General features: G+C 36.6%; 4 protein-coding genes across 15 annotated transcripts; 1 reads left to right on the top strand and 3 right to left on the bottom strand.

The window, feature by feature from the left end:
• The first annotated feature begins 3,068 nt into the window (after nt 1-3,068).
• Nucleotides 3,069-11,388, top strand: LOC110801677 (mechanosensitive ion channel protein 7-like). 7 transcript variants are annotated; one of them, XM_022007107.2, is made up of 8 exons: nt 3,069-3,260; nt 3,369-3,449; nt 6,540-6,960; nt 7,597-7,801; nt 8,466-8,759; nt 9,503-9,705; nt 10,192-10,433; nt 10,512-11,388. In XM_022007107.2, the coding sequence occupies exons 1-8, from the start codon at nt 3,257-3,259 to the stop codon at nt 10,574-10,576; spliced, it is 1,515 nt and encodes a 504-aa protein (XP_021862799.1). In that variant the 5' UTR covers nt 3,069-3,256; the 3' UTR covers nt 10,577-11,388. The 7 variants fall into 7 exon arrangements, with proteins under 7 accessions (XP_021862799.1, XP_021862805.1, XP_021862772.1 ...); XM_022007113.2 differs by having other exon boundaries at nt 3,073-3,260; nt 3,364-3,449; nt 6,530-6,960; XM_022007101.2 differs by lacking the exons at nt 3,069-3,260; nt 3,369-3,449 and adding an exon at nt 3,502-5,587 and having other exon boundaries at nt 6,530-6,960.
• A 493-nt stretch (nt 11,389-11,881) lies between these two features.
• Nucleotides 11,882-17,491, bottom strand: LOC110801717 (mechanosensitive ion channel protein 5). 6 transcript variants are annotated; one of them, XR_002536992.2, is made up of 8 exons: nt 17,150-17,490; nt 14,383-16,117; nt 14,146-14,257; nt 13,407-13,700; nt 13,108-13,310; nt 12,637-12,863; nt 12,437-12,538; nt 11,882-12,248 (listed from the first exon to the last, which is right to left on the bottom strand). XR_002536992.2 is itself a non-coding variant. In XM_022007125.2 (7 exons), the coding sequence occupies exons 1-6, from the start codon at nt 17,178-17,180 to the stop codon at nt 12,647-12,649; spliced, it is 2,592 nt and encodes an 863-aa protein (XP_021862817.1). In that variant the 5' UTR covers nt 17,181-17,490; the 3' UTR covers nt 11,944-12,538; nt 12,637-12,646. The 6 variants fall into 6 exon arrangements, 5 of the variants coding, with proteins under 5 accessions (XP_021862817.1, XP_056698725.1, XP_021862832.1 ...); XM_022007125.2 differs by having other exon boundaries at nt 11,944-12,538; XM_056842747.1 differs by having other exon boundaries at nt 11,944-12,538; nt 14,383-16,060.
• Nucleotides 17,492-18,263: 772 nt separating this feature from the next.
• On the bottom strand, nt 18,264-19,727 carry LOC110801012 (uncharacterized). Its single transcript, XM_022006326.2, has 2 exons — nt 19,307-19,727; nt 18,264-19,182 (listed from the first exon to the last, which is right to left on the bottom strand). The coding sequence occupies exons 1-2, from the start codon at nt 19,584-19,586 to the stop codon at nt 18,524-18,526; spliced, it is 939 nt and encodes a 312-aa protein (XP_021862018.2). The 5' UTR covers nt 19,587-19,727; the 3' UTR covers nt 18,264-18,523.
• Nucleotides 19,728-19,903: 176 nt separating this feature from the next.
• Nucleotides 19,904-22,617, bottom strand: LOC130472234 (uncharacterized). The gene is made up of 2 exons (XM_056842750.1): nt 22,132-22,617; nt 19,904-21,942 (listed from the first exon to the last, which is right to left on the bottom strand). The coding sequence occupies exon 2, from the start codon at nt 21,939-21,941 to the stop codon at nt 20,052-20,054; it is 1,890 nt and encodes a 629-aa protein (XP_056698728.1). The 5' UTR covers nt 21,942; nt 22,132-22,617; the 3' UTR covers nt 19,904-20,051.
• Nucleotides 22,618-23,229: the final 612 nt, after the last annotated feature.

Genomic DNA, 23,229 nt, shown 5'->3' with positions numbered 1-23,229 from the left:
TCTGACTCTACTCCTTAAAACAGACTTGTCACAACAAATAAACTATAATATATGCTTAATTTCCTTTTTTTATTTCTTGGAATAATATTAAGCCAACCGCATTGAGCTGCCATCAACCTAATCCACTCACCTAGGTAGGATTAAACAAGTGCTTTTGTATACTCCTTAAACAAAGACTTGACTTAGCAATTGATTAAATAATGCTACCGGCTACCACTAGTCCACTACTACCTTTGTTTTATATTATTGCACTTCACATTTATACAATATTCGACGTATAGTTGATTTGTTATGATACATACTACCTAGGACCAGATCTTGCAAACGTACACACAAATGGGTTGTTTTCTTGGTTTTTATTGAGGTTTTGCGCATACTTTTGTACATTTTGGTATATAAACAAACCATTTGCAATTAACACACGAGTATGCATTTATATTCGAAGTAAATTAACAAAAGCGCAAGCCGAAAGGAGCTTGACTACACAAACATGCAAAATTCCCAGCAAAACACCCATGCACAAATTCAACTACAAAAACATGCAAAAACTTATTTGCAAAATACAGTTTCGGTAAATTGTAACTCAATTCAATAAATTATACAATAATCCTCACCATTCTCTCATTTCTGTCAACTACTAATAAACCCTAATTTCAAAAACAAGAAGATTCCATATCGTGATTGTGAATTCCGAACAAAAAAACAAATGGGGAAAGAAGAAAGTAGAACAAACCCTAAAATTCATGTAACAAACTGAAAAATCCACAACAAAAACGGTTAAATTCGTAAATGGTTACCTGGTTGTAACACCAATTCGAAGAAACAGTCGAACACAGTCAACCAAACGCCAGAGTAATATCGGAATTATTGGACCAGAAAATCACGACAGTGAAATTGGATGAAGGAAAATTCCATGTTTGGAAGCGCATATACAACCATTCTTTCATTGGAGTTGCCGAAGACATGTTTTGCTGCATAATTGACAAAAACAAGGTAGATTTTATTAAATTGAAAATTTGGGGAAACCCTAATTTTTCTACAAACACTAATTGCATAAATTAGGAGAAATTAGAGAGAAAAACATGCATTACCTTAGTTGGATTGAGATGGAAAACACTTGAATTTGCAAGAACAGTCGAGTAATTCAGAGAATTTGAAGCTTCCAAAGTGCGAAAGAAGAGGGAGATTCGGAAGAACAAGGTATTTATTTAGCTGGGGAAATTTGGAGGGAAATCACGGTCACCTGACTGGCACGTGCAATTTGAGTGGGCATGTGTCGGACCGTGTAAGTCCACGTACTCCCAACGAGCCAAGGAAAAGTCGCGTGCCTATCTTTCGTGTTTTATTTATGCAAGTTAGCCACTTTCGTGTTTTTCTTTTATGCAAACTAGATTTTAGCCCGTGCGATGCACGGTTTCTATTAAATTGTTACGTTAAAATAAAACTCCTACATATATCAACTGTTATATTTTATATATTAGATTAAATTGATTTTTTTTTTATTTTGGATTGAATTTCATTTTAGATTTATTTTTTAATTATTATAGTGTTTGATTTTGGATGAAATTGTATATAAGAAATATTAATAATTAGTTAATAAAAATATTTACGTGGCACCTAATTATTTATCTACGTGGCATTCGACTTTTTAATTCAAAATAATTTTGAAGTCTTATTTTTCATTGGCTGAAACCATTAGATTTCCTACGTGGCGCTCTAATATTGAATTAGTGTTTGATTTTGGATTGAATTTTATTTTAGAACAGTGTTTGATTTTGGATGAATTTTATTTTAGATTTATTTTTTAATTATTAGAGCGTTTTATTTGGATGGAATTATATATATTAGTAATTAATTAATTAATTTAAATATCTACGTGGCACCTAATTAATTATCTACGTGAAACTCGATTTTTTTAATTCAAAAATAAATTAGAAATCTTATTTTACAGTGGCCGAAACCATTAGTAATCCTAGGTGGCGCTCTAATAGTTCAGCAAATATGCCTCATTTATATATATATATTAAATTAGCCACAACGGCAATAATTTACAAATGAGGGAGTGAATTTGAACCTGGGATCTATCGTACACATGTCTTGATTTTTAAGTTCTTAACCATTAGGCTAAGTCATTATTGGTGCGTGCTTATCTTTCATAATGAGGTCCATACATAGCATGTTCCAAATGTGGGTTGAGGTCAATGGCCACTGCGCCTCCTAACTACGAAGTTTAATGTTAAGATTTTTTTTTTTTTGTGAATTGGTTAGAAATAAGAGGGCGAAGTACACGTCTCCTCGTGGTCGTCGTTTCTTAGCTCGTAACAATTTTCTAAAATGATGTCCATAAATGGGCAATTGTCCATTGGTATGCCTCCTTTTGTCATGTCAGTCTTACAACGAGTTCTTGTCAGGCTCGAGCATGTTGTGCATCACCCGCATTTTTGCTGCCCGACCCACGTTCAACTCTAGCTTTAAGTATCGTACACTTTTTAAATGGAGTAAATTTTTATTTAATTTTTTTATTGAAAAATACACTAAAGTTAGGTTGAATACTCTTCTCTCAAGATTGTACCCTAACTTATCTAAAGAAATAAAATAAGAAAATTGATGGTCTATATACGCATCAATATCTTGGTGTGTCGGAATTTGGTGACATATGAACGCGGCATAATATGTTGCTCGGTTGGCTTACCGATATATATGACGAGAAGAAACTTCATAAAACTAATTCAATAGATGTTTAACATCATTCATTAGCAATCGAATTTTACAAGGACAATGTGTTTTTTCCTGCAAAATACTAATAAATTAATAATTTATCACTTTCAATGAAAATATAACGAAAGTTATGCTCTAGAGCTAACAAAATTCTGTTTCAGAGAGCTACTGATTCTGCAAGAAACAAAGATGATTTTTCAAGATTGTATATACTACTGACAACAAAGATGACAACATTGTTTTGTTAGAGTATTCTCACACGCGGCTAACAAGACTTTCTTTTCTTAACTTTTCTATCAGACAGTCTGACACAAAATTTACTCGTTCTCCTGAAACTTTTAATTTTTATTCCGAGAATCTAAACCCGACCCGAAAAATGCCAGAGTACAAATTTATTTCGGGCTTTGGATAAGGGATACTAGGCCCGATCGCCTTAATAGAATATTTACGCTTGGAAAGATCCTTCTTCTTTTTTTTATTGTTCTCATTTCTCTGAATTTCTTTCATCTATTTTAATGTCTTCTCAGAAGATGATTCGATGGGTAAGATCCGATTCCTTCTTGAAGTTTTAATTAATTAATTAATTAAATAATTCATTTGATTTAATTAATCTGACATTTTTGTATCTTATTGTGACTCGATCAGCTCAGCTCCATTAACAAGGGTTCGGTTAAACACAAAATCAAAAGTGTTGTTTGGTCTATTTGTCTTGGATGGGGTGCTGGTTAACTGTAAGTTTAATTAATTAATTAATTTCCATTGTTTTACCTGAAATCTTGTTGGATTCGTGTCGATTTTTAGTTTTGAATATTTTGTTTATCACTTTGTATTATTATTATGATGATCTGATAAACAATTAAATGACTAAATGGTTAATTATAGTGTGTTGAACAATGTTGGTAATCCGGTTCTTCTGATTCTTATAGTGGTTGTTTAGCTGCCTTTTGAAGTTTTAGTTTTGTTGACGGCTTGTGATTTAGTGGTAATATATGATTTAAGTAGAGGTAGAATTTGAAGGTTGAAATAAGGGTAATATGTGATTTAAATAGAGTGAATTTGAAGGTTGAAATAGTATACTTCCTCCGTTCTTATTTACGCGACACGATTGAATTCTGGATACTATGCACACAAGTTTCTTTTACTTCCTCAGTCATGTGGGTCCTTGTTACGTCTCAATAAATATTTTTAAAATATTAACTTTTTTATAATTTTTTCTGATCCATAATTAAAATATTAATGTTTGAAATCGTGTATTAGTAAACGGTGACTAAATAATTGTGTAATATAAATAAGAACGCATGAAGTATAAATTATATGCTTGATTAATATTTAGTGTTAAAGGGGTGGAGTGGAAGATGCTAAAGAATATATTAGACTATCGGTGAATTGATGTTGAATGAGGAAGATGGAAGAGGCATTGAAGTTGTAAACAAAGATTTGGTTTATGATATAGATATAGTGTTATCAAGGCTACACTAGGTAGAAAGATATGAACAAGAAATTGTTCAAAAATAAACAAAGATTTGGTTTGCCATTGCAATTAGGAACTAAGTTGAGAATGATAGTTTGGCACAACTAGGGTGTTCAATTGTATTCGATTCATTCCCTAAGGTTCAAATTGTATTCGTTGATTCATTCCCTACGATTCATACACCATTACAACCTAAGGAACTTAAGGGTGAGAGGCTGAAGCCACATGAACTTATGCCCAAAAAAAGTAGGGAAGAGGATCAAAGTAGGAATAGGATAGATAATTTTGTTGTCTATATTTCTAGACCAAAAATCATATTACATATAGGAAAACAAATCTCAACAAGGAGAAGGAGAATATGAAGAATTAAATAATTAAATAATTGCCTTAATATACAATAGACGATCCACATTTACTCCCTCCGGTTTATGATAACTTGCATTACTTGCTTCTTTCGGCTGTTTCTGAATACTTGCAACACTTCCTATTTTGGCATGCGAACACTCATTCTTTATTGTTTATCTCTTCTTTTTACACCACTTGCACCAATTCTTTATTGTTTCTATTGTCACATAAACAATTAAGATATCACCATTAACCTGAGTTTCACATTAATTTATTCATTCCCATGTACTACCCACAAGTCCACAACCATTTCTAAAACTACGCCCAAACACAAGTGTTGCGAGTATTCGGAAATGGAGGGTCTACTATATATTATAGACATAGCTAATGGCCATCTTTCTATGCCTATTGCCTACAATCTACAATGAAAATGAAAATGAATTAGCAAAGCAAAACAATAGACAATCCCAATTGATATCTTTAAGGAGATAGGCTAATCAATCAATTAATAAATCAACTTTGCATTGATAATACTAAAAAAGTTGACTTAGAACTGAGTCAATTGACTAATTAAGTCACCTGCTACCACTAGCTAGTCTACTACTCCTTTGATTCAAACTACAACATTGACAGTATTGATACTTTTGATATATCATAATATAATCAGGGCACATGACTTTGCAATTAATTACTCGTAAATGTCGTAATTATTGCTACCAGCTTCCCCTACTCACTTTGTTTTATATGATCTCATTCACATGTACGCGATCTGGTCTTAGTAGCAACCCGAAACTCTTTAATTACAGTCCTAGCATTATCCTTGAGTCTGTCTAGCTTCCCTCCATCTCAGAAACAATGATGAGTACCCAACAGCCCTCAAAAGGAAAAATAACAGATGATTCTGCAACATTACCAGTATCTAATGCTAATTCTCATGAGATTTTACCCGGGAGCCCAATCTGTGATACCTCTGTAAACATTTTAGAGGATAAATCAGTTACACCACCTTCTGTCCTGAAGATGAATCATCCGCCACCATATCAGATACCTGAAGTATGCTCATGGTCATCCCTGCCTTATATACTGTTTGGCCTTCTTTTTCTTCCATTTTCTTTAACAATTTTCTTATGCTTCGCTACAATTGCAGCCACTGCAGCATTACCGCTGCTAGTGGTTTTCTATGTCGTTACTCGATTGTTTCAGTTTACTAGGCATGGTGAAGGCTATGATAATGCCACTTTGCTTAAGGTTTACATCAGAACTTGGATATTCTTGGATATGTTGTTGTTACTGGTATCTGCAGGGGTATTCTCTGTAATTGTTAAACATGTTCCGCTCTTAAAACATGTTACCTTAACCGGGTTGTCGTTAACAGATTGGATACACGTATACTGCGTGATCTTTGGCATCTATGTTTTTAGCTTATTCATTTCAACATTTGCCAATACTACCATACCATTAGTCCCGTTGGATCGTAGAGAGAGCGGAGTTAATGTTTCTGAAGGAGTGACTGAGATATTTGACTGTCTTATTTTCTGGTTAGCGGAGTTTGAAGTTATGAAACGAGTCCCTACTTTTAAGCACCATAAAATGTTGGGGTTGTACAGTAAAAACTGGATTGAAGCCTCTCTTTTCATCCTCATTGTGTACAATATCATTAGCTTGTCTACTCATGCAATCATGTGGTTGTTACAGAAGTTTGTTTGTGAGAAACTCGATCCAGGATTAAATGAAAAACAAACATTATATTTGGTGATAGAAAAGTTGATGAGCAGGAAATATCTAGTATATTTCGCCAATGGAATTAAACACAGCATGAACTACATCTTCTTCTCATTGTTTCTTCTACTTGTTTGGGTTTTGTATTTTGGGTCCCACTTAGAAGGAACCACTCGGGCTAAAAATGTTATTGAATACGGAACTTGGACTTGTATCTGTTTCTTTATCTGTTCTGTTCTTTGGCTGATTAAAACTTGTGTAATACTTTCATGGAAGGCTCGTTCAGTTTACAGCAGATTGAGGATCAAAATATTGGAAGGTGGAAAGCAATTGTACTTCCTTGGTATCATTGGTCGTCATAGCTACGACATCTTCAACGTTCTGCATAAGGAAACAAGTGATACTGTTGATTTAGCATCCCGTGGTAATATCCTTACTTCAATTCTGTGTGATGAGTCTGATGAAGAGTTTTCATGTTTGGATAAGTCTGACTATGTGGTGGATAGTAATGGGAAGGATTTTTCGAGTAAAAGGAAGAAAGTAGTTAAGGATGAGTTGTTAATAATGCACCAGGTTCCTACTATGTATGATGTACAAGAAGCAGCTCTGTACTTTCTGAATGCTAGAAATGATTTGTTGAATGAGAAGTATACGTCTGACATCCTCGAACAATTGAAGAGCTGTAGTGAAGACGGAAACTATCATAGGTAAGAAAGCTACTTCATAGTTCATACTCCCTCTGTCCCTAATTGTTTGCCCCATGCACCAATTGTGCTTTATTAAAATTTGGTTGTGTAGAATTAGACCTGATGAAAAGACGGGCCGGGCCACGGCCATAAAAATCTGCCCATTATGTCGGGCCGGGCCAAGTTTGGGCCGGGCTCGAAAACCGGGCCAAAATATTATGCCCAAAACCCGGTAATTTTCGGGTCAGGCCAGCGGGCGGGACGTAGAATTGATAAAAGACAAATGTGGTGGGCCAAATGTATTTATGTGAGAGGAAAATTGTGGTCCCATGAGTTTTTATGGTAATGGGGCAATCTTTTTGGGACGACCTAAAATGGCAAATGAGGCAAACAAAAAGGAACAGAGGGAGTATAAGGATTTTTTGATATTTACCAACTTTTAAGCTTCAGGTTTTTGTATTTATCATCCAACCGCCTTAACTTTATGAAATGTTTTGTATTCATCACTTTTTTTCGAATTTCATCCAACTTTCGCCCATGTGGGCTGCTGAGACTGATGCTGAATGTTGTTCATGCTGAATCTTCAAAACCCGAATACTTCATCTGTTTTGTTCTAGGTTGCTGAAACTGATGCTGAATGTTGTTCATGTTTAAAAGCAGAAGTACCGAAGAATATCTAAAGAGACTTGTCGAAGTTGGAAACACTGCACATGTCGAAACCCAAGATTCGCCCAGGGATACAAAACTAGGGAAGAAAGTGAAGCAAGAATGGGGCTATTTTGAAGATCAGCTGCATGAATATACTGCGGATTCTTTGGAAGACAGTACATCATCTTTCGAAACAAGTCTTGAAATATGGATGGTAAAATACTTGATCTTCATCTCTCTGGTTTTCATTAGGTCTTCCTAGCTCAGTAATCAAATAACATTTTCGTAAATAATTTATGGTTTTATTACGAAAATGTCATTAAATGTTGGCCATAAGTACAGTCGTGTGGCATTAAATGTGGGCCACATGTACATTCAGCATTATACAATAAACAAAATTGCATTTTAGTAATACATCAACCACCATAGACTATACTGTCAACGACAAATAAATAATCAACACTAATTAATATACAGTCAACAACTAGGATTGTCATTTTATTGGAAAGTTCTACAAATCACTGTGATTAAGGCTTCGTTCGATTTGGACTTATTTTGACTGAACTTATCTGAACTTATTTTATTTGAAAAAAAACTTTTTTGTCTGAAATAAACTTATTTGTGTGTGAAAATGTCTTAAATAAACTTATAAACTTAATTTTTCTGAACATATATTATCTGAACTGAATTATTTGAACTTAACTGAACTTGTTTTAACTTATTTGTGTGTCTGAAATAAGGTAAAATAAGTCGAGCAGAACAAAACCTGACTCGGAACTTCTCGATTTTTCATATTTCACCTTTTTTTTATCATTAGAATTATTTTGTGCATCATCTTAATTAAGTTGCTAAGACACATTGGATTTTATATGGATCAGGAAAGGGCACACAACAATTGTTTAGTTCTCGCTAATACATTAAGTAGCGCTGAAGAGGTTGTGGACTGTTTGAACAAAATCATCAGTACGCTTCTGATAGCTGCAACTTTCATATTGTGGCTGCTTATATCTGGCCTAGCTACCACAAAAGTACTTGTGCTCATCGCATCACCATCGATAGCTGTAACTTTTATATTCAGAGATGTTTGCAAGACGGTGTTTTATGGGATCGTGTTTGCGTACGTGGTGCATCCTTTTGATGTTGGTGATTTATGTTTCATCGACGAAAATCTGGTTAGTGAATCATATACGAACATGTTTATTGGATTTTGTTTATAAATGCAATTCTTACGTAGTAGGCGTGAAACAAAAGTCGGGCACCCTGAATCGAAACCGAAATCTGTTAGGAACTGGAACCGAAATCTTTTAGGAACCTGCGGTTTCCGGACCGGAATCTGAACATGTTATTCAGGTTTCGGTTCCGGGTAACATAATTGGGAAGTTGTTGCAACAAGTTCTGGTTTCGATTCTCAATTTTTTCAAACGGGGACCCTATTGTTTACCTTGTAAACACCGATTTCAATATCGAGTACCAAGATTTGGAACTGGAACCAAATAAAATGATACATAATCCCAAAATACAAAACCATTCAAGCCCATTTTTGGAAAAATAGAAGTATAGACTTACCACTTAAGCCCATACTATAAAACATTCAAACCCCAAACCATAAATTTCATATTTTTTTAATAAATTGGTAACAAGTTAATAACTCATTCAATTCTTTAAAATGACAGGTACCCTGAACCCAAAACCGGTTAACTTGTTGCAACAGGTTTCGATTCTGTTTTCATTTTCAGGAACCTGTTGCAATAGGTTTCGGTTCTGTTTTCATTTTCAGGAACCTGTTGCAATAGGTTCCGGTTTTCAGGAACCTTTTGCAACAGATTTCGATTCCGCTACTTAATTTTAAGTACCTGTAGTACTTAGTGTCATAGTCCTTAACTACGCAATGATGTTCTTAATTTCTGTTTCTTAGATGGAGGTAAAAACAATTGGCATTTGGAAAACAACCTTCACAAAAGTTTCTACACAAGAGGAGGTGATATATTCTAATCCACAATTAGCCCAAAAAAGCAGCATCAACTACAAAACGGATTTCAACTGGAACGATTGTTTAGAGTTTGATGCAGACTCTCTAGAGAAGGAAACAATCAGGAATCTTAAAAAGGAAATCGAACAGTAAGATTTTTGCTCTCTCTTTCTTATGATTTCATACTCTTGCAAGTAAATTTTTCGGTCATACTCCCTGTGTCCCTTAATACTCGCTCCGTTTCTATAAATTACATAATTTTACTAATATAATACTCCGTATTATGTCATTTATCTCACTTAACCATGGACCACATATATTACTACTTCCTAAAAAAACATTAAAAAATTCAACCCCTCCAAACCCTACCCCATCCCCATCCCCATCCCCATCCCCATCCCCACCCCTTTACTTGACACATTTCCTACTAACTATATTAAAAAAATACCCCACTATCAACTACCACCCAATATATTAATTAGTCAATTAAATTGCCTAAAACTTTGTGCCGGTCAAACCGGGACGAGTATGAAGGGACAGAGGGAGTATTCTAGATCATGCGCTAAATAGTGGGAGCGTTGTGTACTGGTACGACCCTTTTAACTAGTTGGGTGTATCTTTTCTGTTTCTATCAGATACCTTGAAGGCAACAAAGATAAATTTAGACCAGGTTTCAACTGTGTGGAAGTAGTGCCTGCTGTGGCTTCTGGAGAAAACATCAAGATAGCTGTTAATTTTAGACACAATGTGAAGCTTAAGAACAACACCTACTTTCAATGTCTCAAGGAAAAGCGCAATCTACGGTCAGAAATCGTTCTCTATGTACAAAACCTAATTGATCAAAACAAAAATGCAGGATCAAAATCAAAAACTTCAGGTATGGTTTTACATCATCTGTACCTGATATGATACGTGATTATGTTACTAGTTAGCCTCTTTAACTTACGTACTGCAGAAAAATCTGCAGACTGCGCTGAAGAAAAGACGGAGACATCAAATGACAGCTTAATATGTAAATGAAAGTGTAGAGTCCGCTCGGGTTCTAATGGGTGAAATTCTAGCAATTATGGAAGGACTGAGAATTGCAATGCAACAAGGGTGGAGGAAAATCCTAGCTCATTTAGACTCAAAGGCCGATGTAGACAGGATTGTAGAACTTGATGATATTTATGATATTAATCATAATATTATCATACAATGCAGGGCGTTTATGGGTGGGATTGAGGCCTTGTTCTCTTCACCTGACGTGGTCTAAATCTGATGTTTCTGACTTTCTTGTTTTTCTGGATGTTTTCAGTGAGTGTTTTTTGCTTTTTCTGGTCTGACCTAATAAGCAATAAGGATAAGGTGAAGAGAACAAAACCGAATCATTCAAGCTGGAGCATGCAGGGCGAGAGACTTTGTAGAAATCTGATTGTAACACTTCTGCTGACTTGCTTTATTCTCTTCACCTTATTCTTATTGCTTATTAAATCAAATTAGAAAAATCATACCAGACCGGACCAGATTAAACAAAAAGCACTCAGAGAAAATATTCAGACCAGACCTAACATTTCTTTTGAGAAAAAGCCTCTGTAGGAGTTATTTTAGCTAACACATCTGGTTTGGTTTGGACAAGCATTTCTTTTGTTGCGCTTTGGGTTCTTGGTTTTAAGGCTTATCATCACAAGGCCTTATCCTTGGGGATTTGGTAAACACAAATTCTTACTCTCTCCGTCCCTTAATACTCGACTTATTTTGACTTTTTGCACTATTCATATAATTTATTTTGACCCTATTTTAGTTCTATTATATGAAAATAAATGTTAGTATACAATAAATTGTTGGCTTCATCTTGATATATATATTTTCAAAATATTGTATTTTTATAAGTTTTTATAATATGAAGTTAAAGAAATTGGTGGTCAAAGTTGTGCATTGGCAAGCGTGTCCGATCAAAATAGTTCGAATATTAAGGGACAGAAGGAGTATTTAAAAGTGTTGTACAATAAATATTGTACACCGGAGTAAAAGTTGACTCATAATGATTTAAAGTTACATTTATATATGTAAAAGTTATATATTTTTTAATGATAAAATTTTTCATTTCAATAAAATTTATTTCTTCAAAATCACTAATACTGTATAAATTAATCATTTAAACTTTAAAACATGTATCTATTAACTTTTTATTTTTATAATATTAAGGTTATAAAAAAGTAGGTCAAAATTACAAAAAACTGGTGTATTGTACACTTTGTGCACGCAAGACCTTTTGTTTGATAAAATTCTTTGCAACATTGTTGTCATCATTGTATCAGTTCGCCAGGTAGAAAACACAAGGCGTGTTTAACATCTTCCTGGGATATATGGTGAGTCGGCGGTCCATAACATTTGTACATCGCTCATGCTTATAACTAGTTCATAACCAGTGAACAAATTTTGAACTCCAAATTTAATGTTGATCTAGATGTACAAGGTATGACATTATTACAAAGGGTGTGCGATGTTAATTTTGGAACCATGTACTATAATCGTAACAATCTTTGAAGGAGAAGTACATTCTACGGCTGCAGCCCGGTCTCCATGCAGTCAATGTATACAACCTTGTTGGTCAAATTTAGCAAAAATATAATCCAGTAAGCAAAATCTTAAGGGTTGCTTTCATAATTGATAAAAGTTGGAAACTTTAATTAGTCACACACTCCACAATCTGCAAATCATGAAGAAAGAAAAAGTTTGCCTCGATTAGTACAATTTATAACTAAAATAAGTTTTGACAAGTTCAGAAAAATAAGTGAAAATCAGGTGAATAGAACGCATCATAATTGCACTAATATTAGAAGTGCAAAAAGTTTTTTTTTTCTTTTCTTTCTAGGGTTGCTTATTGAAATACTTAACCAGTTAACCCTCGTCATTCGGTATCTTCATCACTTGCATCGGAAAGATTTGTTAACCTTTCATTTCCAGCTTTAATCTTTTGAACATTGCTTGCAGATGCAGCTGCAATAAAATTGAGAGCATCACATTGTGTCGCATATTAGCTACAACTCTAAGCAGTATTAAGCATGACACATACACATTAACCTGAAGTTACGAACCTGAAGTTTTTTATCCTCCATTTTTATATTGGTCTACAAGATTCTCGGCATGGAGAACGAACTCTGATCGCAATGTACGCTTTTCTTTGAGACATTCAAAGTAAGTGTTGTTTTTAAGGTTCACTCTGTGTCTAAAATAAACCATTAACTTGATGTTATCTCGGGTTGTCAACACCTCCGTAGAATTGGAACCTTGTATGAATTTCTCTTTGTTACCATCAAGGTATCTGATGAAACAAAATGAAAAAATGAAAAAATACCAGCTGATGATTAGATTGATGACATAGCATATAGACATGGAAAATGAGTACTAATACATAGTTGCAAAGTAGCATGTGTATGTGGTAGAATCTTTGAGAAGTAGAAACGAAAATGTGGAAACCACACACACAGTATTATCATTTACGAGAACCTTCTAAAATCATAATACCGAAAATTGAAAACTGATAGTAATAACGAACAGGCCCTTACTTTTCAATTTCTTGTTTCAGGATCTTGATTTTCTTCTTGGTCATAGGGTCTAGATCGAGCTCCACGGAATCATTCCAATCAAAATCAGTGTTATAGTTGATAATTATTTGCTTTGATAACTCCGAATTCGGGTATATCATTACCTCCTGTGTACCAACTTTTAAAAAGGTTGTTTTCCAAATGCCAACCGTCCTGACCTCCATCTATTAGAACAGAGAGTAAATATCACTCTTAAGCCATATGTAAAGCTAGATAGGATTTAAAACATTGTTATCAAATTAAAATCAAGGTTAACTAACCATTTTCTCGCCGATGACACATAAATCTCCGACATTGAAAGGATGCACAACATAGGCAAACATGATCCCTTCAAAAAGTGTCTTGCAAGACTCTTTAAATATAAAAGTTACACTTAGCAATGGTGTAGCAATGAGGACAAGTACTTTTGTGGTAGCCAAACCGGTGAGAAGCAGCCACATTATGAAGGTTCCAAAGACAAGAAGCCAGCTGATAATTTTGTCCAAACAATCCACAACTTCTTTGGCACTACTTAATGTATTTGCAAGAAACAAACACTGCTTGTGTGCCATTTCCTGATCAACATAAAGGGCAAAGGTGTTAAGGTACCACTAAACAGTTGTTGTGCGCCATCAAGGTCCACTCTTGTCTCACGTCAGCCAGGAACTTGGCTATAATTATCCATTAATCCTTAAACTCGCCAATAGCAGTTGCGAGTTCAGAATTTTTTTCAAGTAGGATAAAAACACATTGTGTTGTATGGATAATGTGTGAAATGCAATACAAGATATTTTCCAATAAATATTAAGTCAATCATTTCATAAAAGCTCGCCCTTACTTTCCAATTTTCTATATTAACATCATTAACATAAACACCAAATACCCCCCATGTCTTCCGCAACTAAATTTATGTAACATTCACAAGGTGAATCCGCCCATGGTCAATAGCATAAAAACTACTCAGTAAAAAATTGAGATGCACAAAAATATAAATACAGAGAAGGTTGATCAAGCAAGTACCATCCATGTTTTAAGTCTTGTTTCAAATGCTAAATTATCCTTTGGTAGTTGATCTTGAAAATCGACCCATTCATGCTCTCCAATTAGTTGCGTCAAATTGTCTTCCATACTCCTGCGTCTCATCAAGAGCAACATGTAATATAAGTTATACATACTCACATACATAGTTGGGATTTCTCATTTTTTAGACCAAAAATTAACATATTAGAAAGGTAAAAGAACTGAGGAAACACGTACATATTATGATCTCGACTGTATCTCTCCAGCTCGTCGAGGATCACAGAAGTATATTTCTCCTCTGACAATTTAAATTTGGCTGTCAAAAAATATTCAGCAGCTTGTTGCATATCATACATCATGGTTGGAGACCACAAAAATTTCTTGGCTCTTTTCTTCTTTTGTTGCGATAATTTCTTCCCATTTTGACCCTCATCGTCACGGTCAAATCTTGAGTCGCCAGAGACATTTAAAAATCTTGCTTCAGTAGGGAAAAGCATCAAATTAAGATTGAACATAAATGAGTTGTTCAATCTCTTCAATGAAAACCATTTTGTCCATTTACCCCCCTGTCTTGAATTTTCTGTGCAAGATGTATCATACTCGTAATGATCGTAGTATAGAAGGTTGAAAATATCAAACTTCTGGCAACCTATGATACCAAGGAAGTACAACTGCCTTCCTTCTGACAAAATTTTAGAATCTAACCTATTATAAACTGAACCAGCCTGCCATGACAGTATAACACAAGTTTTGATCAGCCAAAGGAAGGCACAAATTAGAAGACTGAGGCAAGTCCAGATTCCGAATACCATAACCTTCTTGTGCTGAGGTGTTTTCTCTAGTTTTGGCTCCACAAACACCCAATACAGTAGGAGGAGCAATGAGTTTAATACGAAGTTGATGTTGTACTTCATTCCATTGGCCCAATACATTAGATGTTTCCTACGGAATAACTTTTCTGCTATCAAATACAACCATGATCCTATATCTGTCCCAGTATTAAGTTTATTAACTACCATCTGCAGCAACCACACCATCATATAAGTTACCAATCGAATGACATTATAGAGGATGATGACGGTGGTAAAGGTGAGAGGCTTAAAAAACACCAATTTCCCTGCATCTTTGTCTTCTTTGTATCCGAGTAATGGGAACAACAAGAAGAACCAGAAGGTAACAAATAGGCAGTCAGCTATCTCAACCACTGCTTCAGAAACATTGAGGCCACTTTCTGAATAATCAAATCGGACTCGTGGTATAAAGTAAAAGGCGATGTTTGAAAAAGCAAAGCTGCAAATAATCGCATTACTGATACCACCTATTATTACGTCAGAGTCCAACATGATAGAGTGCGGCACAAAATTCAAAGCAAATATGCTGTTGTATACGGAATAAATAGGCAACAACGAAAATAGATAAAACCAGTATATCCAACAGCGAATACAAAATTTCAGCATAGTGACATTGTCATAGGCATCACCATGCCAAATGAATTGAAGTAATCTAGTAACTAAAAAAGACAACACGAGACATGGTAAAACCAAAAGACTTACTAGAAAAAGAACTACTGGTACCAGAACAATACACGCTCCACCAGAAAGTATTACTCGTATTATTTTTTTACGGGTATAGTCCTTAAACGAACTAATTCCTGTATGTACAACTACAAGTAGTGGTAGGAAACTTACAAATGTTGCAAGTTGTGGTGCAAAAAAATTAGCTGCAAGAGTAGAGAGTAGTAGAAGTACCATTAAGAGGTGTCTTTCCAAAAAGGACTTCAAGTACATAATCCTTGGGGGATACAGAAGTAACAATGTGGGGTATATTTTCCCAAAGTACTTCCAGTACATAATCCTTGGGTAATATCGTGATGCTGATGGATCGTCACCCTCAAAATTGGAAGCCTCATCGGTATCTGGAGGAGTTTGATGTAGGGGTGAGGTTAGGTTCCCGAACTCAATGTCACCGGAATCTGAATCATGACGCCGCCGGAAACTCATCACTACGAACTACTCCGTACAAATGACTAGAGAGTGGTAATGTTTCTACTAAAGTACTATGGAGTATAAGATTTTCAATGCTTCATGGCTTTGCAATAAGAAGAAGAAGTACTAAGAGATTTTAGATAAGATTTTTGAATGGCTACTAAGAGCTTGGATAACAAACTCACTATGGGCCACTTTAAGTCATTTTCGTAGGGATTTTAGGGGCATATTGATCAATGGCTCATTGCAGGTTTGTTGACTAGTAATTGAACTCCATATTTTTATCTGGGTATGTATCCAGCTACCTCTAGTAGGTCTCGGGTCCTAAACGGCGCGTTTTGCTCATGATCTTCTCTCACCTTCAGTCCTTTTAACTACTCCTCACCGTTTCTTTCCACCAATACAAATTTCGGTTTTTTGATTTTGTTTTAATTGTGTGATTTGTGTATTTTATGAGGTTGAAGACTGATGTGCCTGTAATTTGCACATATTTAAGGGCAATTAGAGATGCATTTATGTGTGTATAAGTGTAGATAAGTTGGATATGGGTTACATTTTGAACACATCCTATTTCTATGCCTTTCTTGTTTGTTTTCATAGTAGCAAGCCATGTTCCAAAGTAAAGAAGATTACTCAACCGGATTTTACCCATCACACCAATGATCCAAGAATCAAATGCAATCGAAATTCCTATCACGGTTCTACATTTCTACCATAACAATTGAACTCAATAGACAAATCGATTAAACAAACCCTAATTCATCTTATTATGCTTTCTTAATTGCATTAAATTAACCCTAGGATTAATTATTACATACTAAGACAGTGCAAACCGAAATTCCCATCATGGTTCTACAATAACAATAGTACGCAATAAACAAATCGATTAAACAAACCCTAATTCATCTTATTTTGCATTCTTAATTGCATTGAATTAACCCTAGGATTACCAGTTTACTTGGGGGCGTTTCGTTTGGGGGATTCAGGAAAGGGAAAGCAATCAACGAAGTACCACATACCATGGAATCGGCGAGTCACAGTCCCGGGCATAGGCTGATTCTCCTCCGATGTCAGCTGCTCCTACCGCCTTCCTCGACTGTCGCCGTCGCCACCGTCATCTGCAGCCGCCGATTGTCGTCCAACACTCCTCACATTCATAAAATCACCCACCACGGCCATCAGCGGCCACAATCGCCACCCGTTGGCCACCACGAGTGACGAGTCCTCCCCTTCACAACCGAACCGTCACCATCCAATAATCGTCTCAGCAATTGGACCATGGCGGGAAGATCGATGGAGGTGTGTGTGGTGGTTGTGTGATGAAAGGGTTGTTCAATTTTTCTGATTAAATTATCGGTTTTTTCATGAAATGCCCCTGAGGTTTTAAAAAACGCACCAAATACCCTCGCCTGTTTCGATTCACATAATATACCCCTATTTTTTTCCAAGTTTGCACCAAATACCCCTTAACTGACCTTCCGTTAGTCCTCCGTTAAGTCGTGTTTATAATTCACAGTATACCCCTTTTTATAAACTTAATGCATAATATACACCTATTTTAAAATTAAGTTGCACTAGATACCCAAATTGCAGGAATTTGAATTTAACGGCTAGTTTTTAAACCTAGGAAGCAAAATATAGCCGTTATGTTCTTGCTGCATATAAATGCTACTAGTGTTCACCTCACTTGCATACTTTCCCCTCTCCAAATTAGCCATGAGCTCTCATTCAAAAATCGAATCTTCTTCCATCCCAAATTTAGCATACATTAGAGTTCCTAATAAAAATTGCTATTGCGGGAGAAGATTTGCAATTAGGAGCTCGGAAACGGAAAAAAATCCGCAAAAGCTTTACTACAAGTGTGATCCTTGTGATAATTTCAAATGGTGCAAAGGTTTTCTTGAGCACACAAGTGATGAAGTTCAGAGCAAGGGAAACAGAGATGATGAAAACAGGGGAATGCAAGAACAAAGCTGGGGAATGCAAGAACAGAGCAGGGGAATGCATGAAGAGTTGAAGCTATTGAAGAAGAAGATCAAACAACAGAAACAGCAAATCAATTTTGCAATAAAAATTGGTGTATTAATGTTTGCATTTCTGATTTGGATAGCAATGAAGTAAAGTTGTAAAAAATTTCATGAAATAAAGAGACTTTGTTCCATAAATACTTGTTCAAGCAAATAAGCTTTACATAAACTGAACTTTAAGTGGACAAACACCACTGAACTGCACAAAAAGAGGTGTTCTAAGCATTTCACTGTTTCCAAAAAATGATCTCTGCACAACTGTTTCCAAAAACTGATTCTAACTAAACTGATTCTGACTAAACTGATTTGACTAAGTTAGTTTAGCTTTGTGCACTACAATTCACAAAATATAGCCAACTGAGGTGACTATGCAGCTGCCTTTGACCTCTTCCTTGTGTTTGGTCCCCCATTTGATGTACTTGCTCCTGCTGCACCACTCTTTGAAGTACTTGGTCCAGTGGCACTTGTTCCTCCACTCTTGCATGTTCTTGAGTTGTGACCAAACTCTCTACACTTTCCACATTTCACATTTGTGTTCCTCTTCCCTTTCTTTGGTTCATTTGCCCCTCTCTTTCTCTTCTTAGCAGGTCTGCCAGATGGTCTTTTGATGGTTGGAGGCTGAATGGAAGGAAGGCCAAAGTCAGGCCACTGAGATGGATCTGCCATAGGATGAATATGTTCTGCATAGGTTAGCTTGTATGCAGCAGCCTTGAACCATGGGGATATGAAATCATGGGGGTTCATCCTTTGGTCATATATGACCCTCAGTGCATGCTTGCAGGGGATTCCACAGATCTGCCACTTCCCACAGGCACAACTTCTTGTTGCAAGCCTAATTGGGAAGTTGACATGTCCATCCCTAACCTCAAATTCACCCCCTCCACATGCTGTGGCATAACATAACCTGGACTCAGCTGTCCTCTCCTCTAACTCTTTCAATGCATATGCAGTGAGCTGACCTTCCTCCATGTCAACTGCCTTGTCAAATCTAGCCCCCACCCTCTGCATACACCAACTTCTGATTGCTGTACACCAGACATTAACCAACAAACAACAAGTTTAGGGGTATATTATGCATGAATATGATTAAACAACAAACAACAAGTTCAGGGGTAATATTATGCATGAATATGATTAGAAGAGTTATACCTTCCAATAATGAGAAGACAGGCATGTCTCTGAAGGGCTTTGTGCATGCATTAAATGACTCCACAAAGTTTGTTGTGTTGTGATCACAACAAACAGTAGAGTCAAACTTATGCCTAGACCACTGCTCAATGCAGCTGTTCAAGTATGCAGTGGCATTTGCATTGTACTCACTGATCTTTTCCATGGCCTTACCAAACACATACTCATTGTATGCATTAGCAGCTATCCAAAATAGCTTGTGGAATGCAGATCCACTGAAGCCATTGTTCTTACAATTCATGTATAGGTGTTGGCAGCAAACTCTCCTAGTTGCTCTAGGAAAAGTTTCTCTAACTGCCAACTCAACACCCTACACATCAGCAAACAACAAAAACAGGTTCATTAATATAGAAACATAAACATAAGAAAAAGTAAAGATCAGAAAAGAGTAAATATCAGATCAGTACACATACCTTCATCCTATCACTGATGAAGGTCCAATCATCCCTGTTGCAACCCTCCTGCTCAAACATTTGCCTCAAACATCTCATGAAGTAGGTCCAACTGTCACAACTCTCAGTGTCTACTATCCCATAGGCAAGAACAAAAATTTCATTATTCCCATCTATGCCAACTGCTGTCAGTAGAATGCCCTTGTAGAAACCACTTAAATGAGCCCCATCTATTCCAATTATGGGCCTACAACCCCTTAGAAACCCCCTGACTTGTGCAGCAAATGAGAAGAAGCAAGCTCTGAATTTTGGGTTCACATCCCCACTACTGGCCCCCATGTTATAAGTGCATGACTCCCTGGGTTTGTTTGCTTAATCATCTCAGCATATCTAGGCAACAGCTCATATGCTTCAGCCCAACCACCATGCAGCTTTCCCTTTGCCATACTCCTGACCTTGTACAATAGCCTCTTTTTCACCCTCAACTGAAACTTCTCCTGTGCATACCTCCTCAATGTCTCCACTGGAATCTCTGGATTTGCCTCTATTTCCCCCAACATATGCTTACACAACCACTCAGAGGTCACTACTGGATTCTCCTCAAGCCTCCCACAAGTTCTGTGGGACCCACTGATCACCTTAATGGCCCAGCTAACATTGTCAAACAACCTACTGGCATGTATCCTCCAGTCACATGACTCCACTGCACACACTGCTGTGTACCTCCTATTATCAGCCCTCTCAACACTAAGCCCAAACCCCTCCTGTATGCAGTAACTTCTCAACACTTCAAGAAATGTGGCCTTATCATGAAAGATCAACCAGGGTTCTAACTTAATGGACCCATATGGTTGATCAGTCCATATTTTGCCATTTTTATAGGCCTTATCCATCTTTGAGGAACCATTTAGACAATCCTCAAACCCCAAATCAGGAATATCATCAGGAATCACCTCATCATCAACATCAGAATCAATCCAATCATTCAGAACATCCTCTTGTTCAGAATCTGATTCCTCATAATCAGAATCCTCACTCTCCTCTTCTGAACATATCTCACCAACATCAGCAAAAACCCCTGGTGTCTTAGACCTTCCTGTACCCTTTCTCCCTTTTCCCTTTCCCTTGGAAACCCAAGTTCCAGCCTTCTTAGCAGTGACTTTGTTAACCCTAAACCCCTCAGGTCTAGCTCTGCCCCCCTTCTTTTTCACTGGCTGAGCTTGATCAGGTGGTGCTTGATTGTTAGGCTCATCAGTTTGGTTGTTCTGTGGTGGAGTGGGATTTTGTGGTGGTGGTGGAGGGGTGTGATGTTGTGGTGGAGAGGTGGGATGTTCTGGTGGTGGTGTGTGTTGTTGTTGTTGTGGTGGAGAGGTGGGATGTTCTGGTGGTGGTGTGTGTTGTTGTTGTTTTGGTTGGGTGGGTTCTTTCTGTGGTGGGGGTGGTGGGGGTGGTGGTGTAGGTTGTTTGGTGGGTTGTTTAGGTGGGGTGGGTTGTTTCTGTGGGGTGGGTTGTTTAGCTGATGCCCTCCTTTTGGGGGTTAGTTTCTTAGAAGCAGGCTTATCCTTGCCTTTTGACTTAGAAGCAACATGATTTGTGTGTTTGGGTGGGGTGGGTTGTTTCTTTGGGGATTCTTGTGTTTGTTTTGGTTGAGAGCAACCTGGAAACACCTCATCAGCATCATCTTTGCTAATGACTCTCACATACTCAACCTTCATGTCCTCACAATCAACAACAAGGACCTCCATAGCCACAGTGTACTCCATTTGTTCCTGTATTTCCCTCAAAATGTCCTCCCTTTCCTGTTGTTTCCTCATTGCCTCTTCCTCCTCTCTTTGAGCCCTCAACAGTTCCTCTTGTCTCTCCTTAAGTTGTCTCTCTTTTTCCTTTCTATGATTCTCAATTGTTGCAACAGCATTCCTAAACACCAATCCTGGTTTATCTGTTCCCTCAACCCAAATTTCAGTAGTGTCTTTACCCCAATTCCATCCCCACAGAAGCCTTAAAGTCTTATCATCATTCAATTCAACCTTACCACAAGGACCCTCAACATACAAGCTAAAGGTACTAGGCAAAAAAACATCTTGCTTAACTGATTCCTCAAAGATATCAAGAAACAACTTCAACAAACGATATTTTTCCATGTCTCCCACTCTAATATCAAAACTATGTGACCCATAACGTAGTAACAACCAAATAGCACTCATCCTAAAGGGAAAAAATAATGAAACTAACATCAATTTTCATTCCAACAACCACAATTGACCAATAACCAACAAGAAAGTTGCGCAATTTTAAAAAAAAAACTGACAATTTCACAAACCCTAACCCTAATCGATTTCGTGAAAAAAAAACAAGTTTACCAGCAAAATTAAACAGAGGAGAAGAGATTATTACCTGGAAGTAGACTAACCAACTTTAAATTCCCGTTTCCTCTTCAACACTAACTCAACTGGAAATCGCCTCAAGTTTCTCCCTTTTTTGTCGCGATTGAAGCAAAATCACAACCCACGAACTCGCCTTTAAGGTGCGCAGCAAAATTCACAAAAATATTGAAGATCTACCCAGAATTTCTAGGGTTTGAGTAGGATTAGAGCTTGAAGAAGAACAGGGGAGAGGAGAGAGAAAGAGAAAAATGTGAACGGTTTTTTTTTTTTTTTGGTCTTTCTGTGAAAGTGAAGGAAGTCAATGGCGCTAAACCAAAATTAAGGGCAAATAAGTAAAACACCACTAACGGCAGACTAACGGCGTTAGCTAACAGGGGCATGTCATGAACAGTACGGATAAATAGGGGTATATTATGTGAATCGAAACAGGCGAGGGTATTTGGTGCGTTTTTTAAAACCTCAGGGGCATTTCATGAAAAAACCGTTAAATTATTTGATTGGTATGGAACTAATTGAAGAAGAAATGCCAAGATGTATTGAGGAAAATGGTAAATTAATCCCCATTGGGCTTATCATTTAAATCTTTATATACTTCGTATGAAATATTTTCTTTTACATTATACTCCGTAATATAAAGGCCTTTAATATTCGATCAAAAATTGTCTCACACTCTCACGTGTAGAATATAGTAGCTACGGATTTTTGCTTAAACGTTAACGAGAACTAGTAGCTGGAGCTTTTCCCTTCAAAAAATCACAAGTAATGATTTTAATCAATTAAACTAGTGTGTAGCCCGGGCGTTGCTCCGGGTTTTACTTTTAGTAGGGTTTACTTTTTGTATAAATGTGCCCATTTTTAAAGATTGTATTTTACATTTAAATGGGAAAATATAACATAAATTGTAGCTAGTTATGATGGTAGGAAGTGAAACTTTAATCCATGAGGTTTGATGTTCGATCCTTGCATGCATATTAGTGATGACGTGGCGTAATAAGGAGGAGGCATACGTGACACATATACGTTTTCATAAACGCCTTTTAATATATTAGTATAGATTCACTAGAGTAATTTCTCACATTTTTTTCATTAGAAAATTAAATCTCTCATA

This window comes from Spinacia oleracea, chromosome 4 (assembly GCF_020520425.1).
Source record: "Spinacia oleracea cultivar Varoflay chromosome 4, BTI_SOV_V1, whole genome shotgun sequence".
Taxonomy (NCBI): domain Eukaryota; kingdom Viridiplantae; phylum Streptophyta; class Magnoliopsida; order Caryophyllales; family Amaranthaceae; genus Spinacia; species Spinacia oleracea.
Note: the sequence above shows the minus strand (reverse complement) of the source record. Positions and strands in the feature narration are given on the sequence as shown.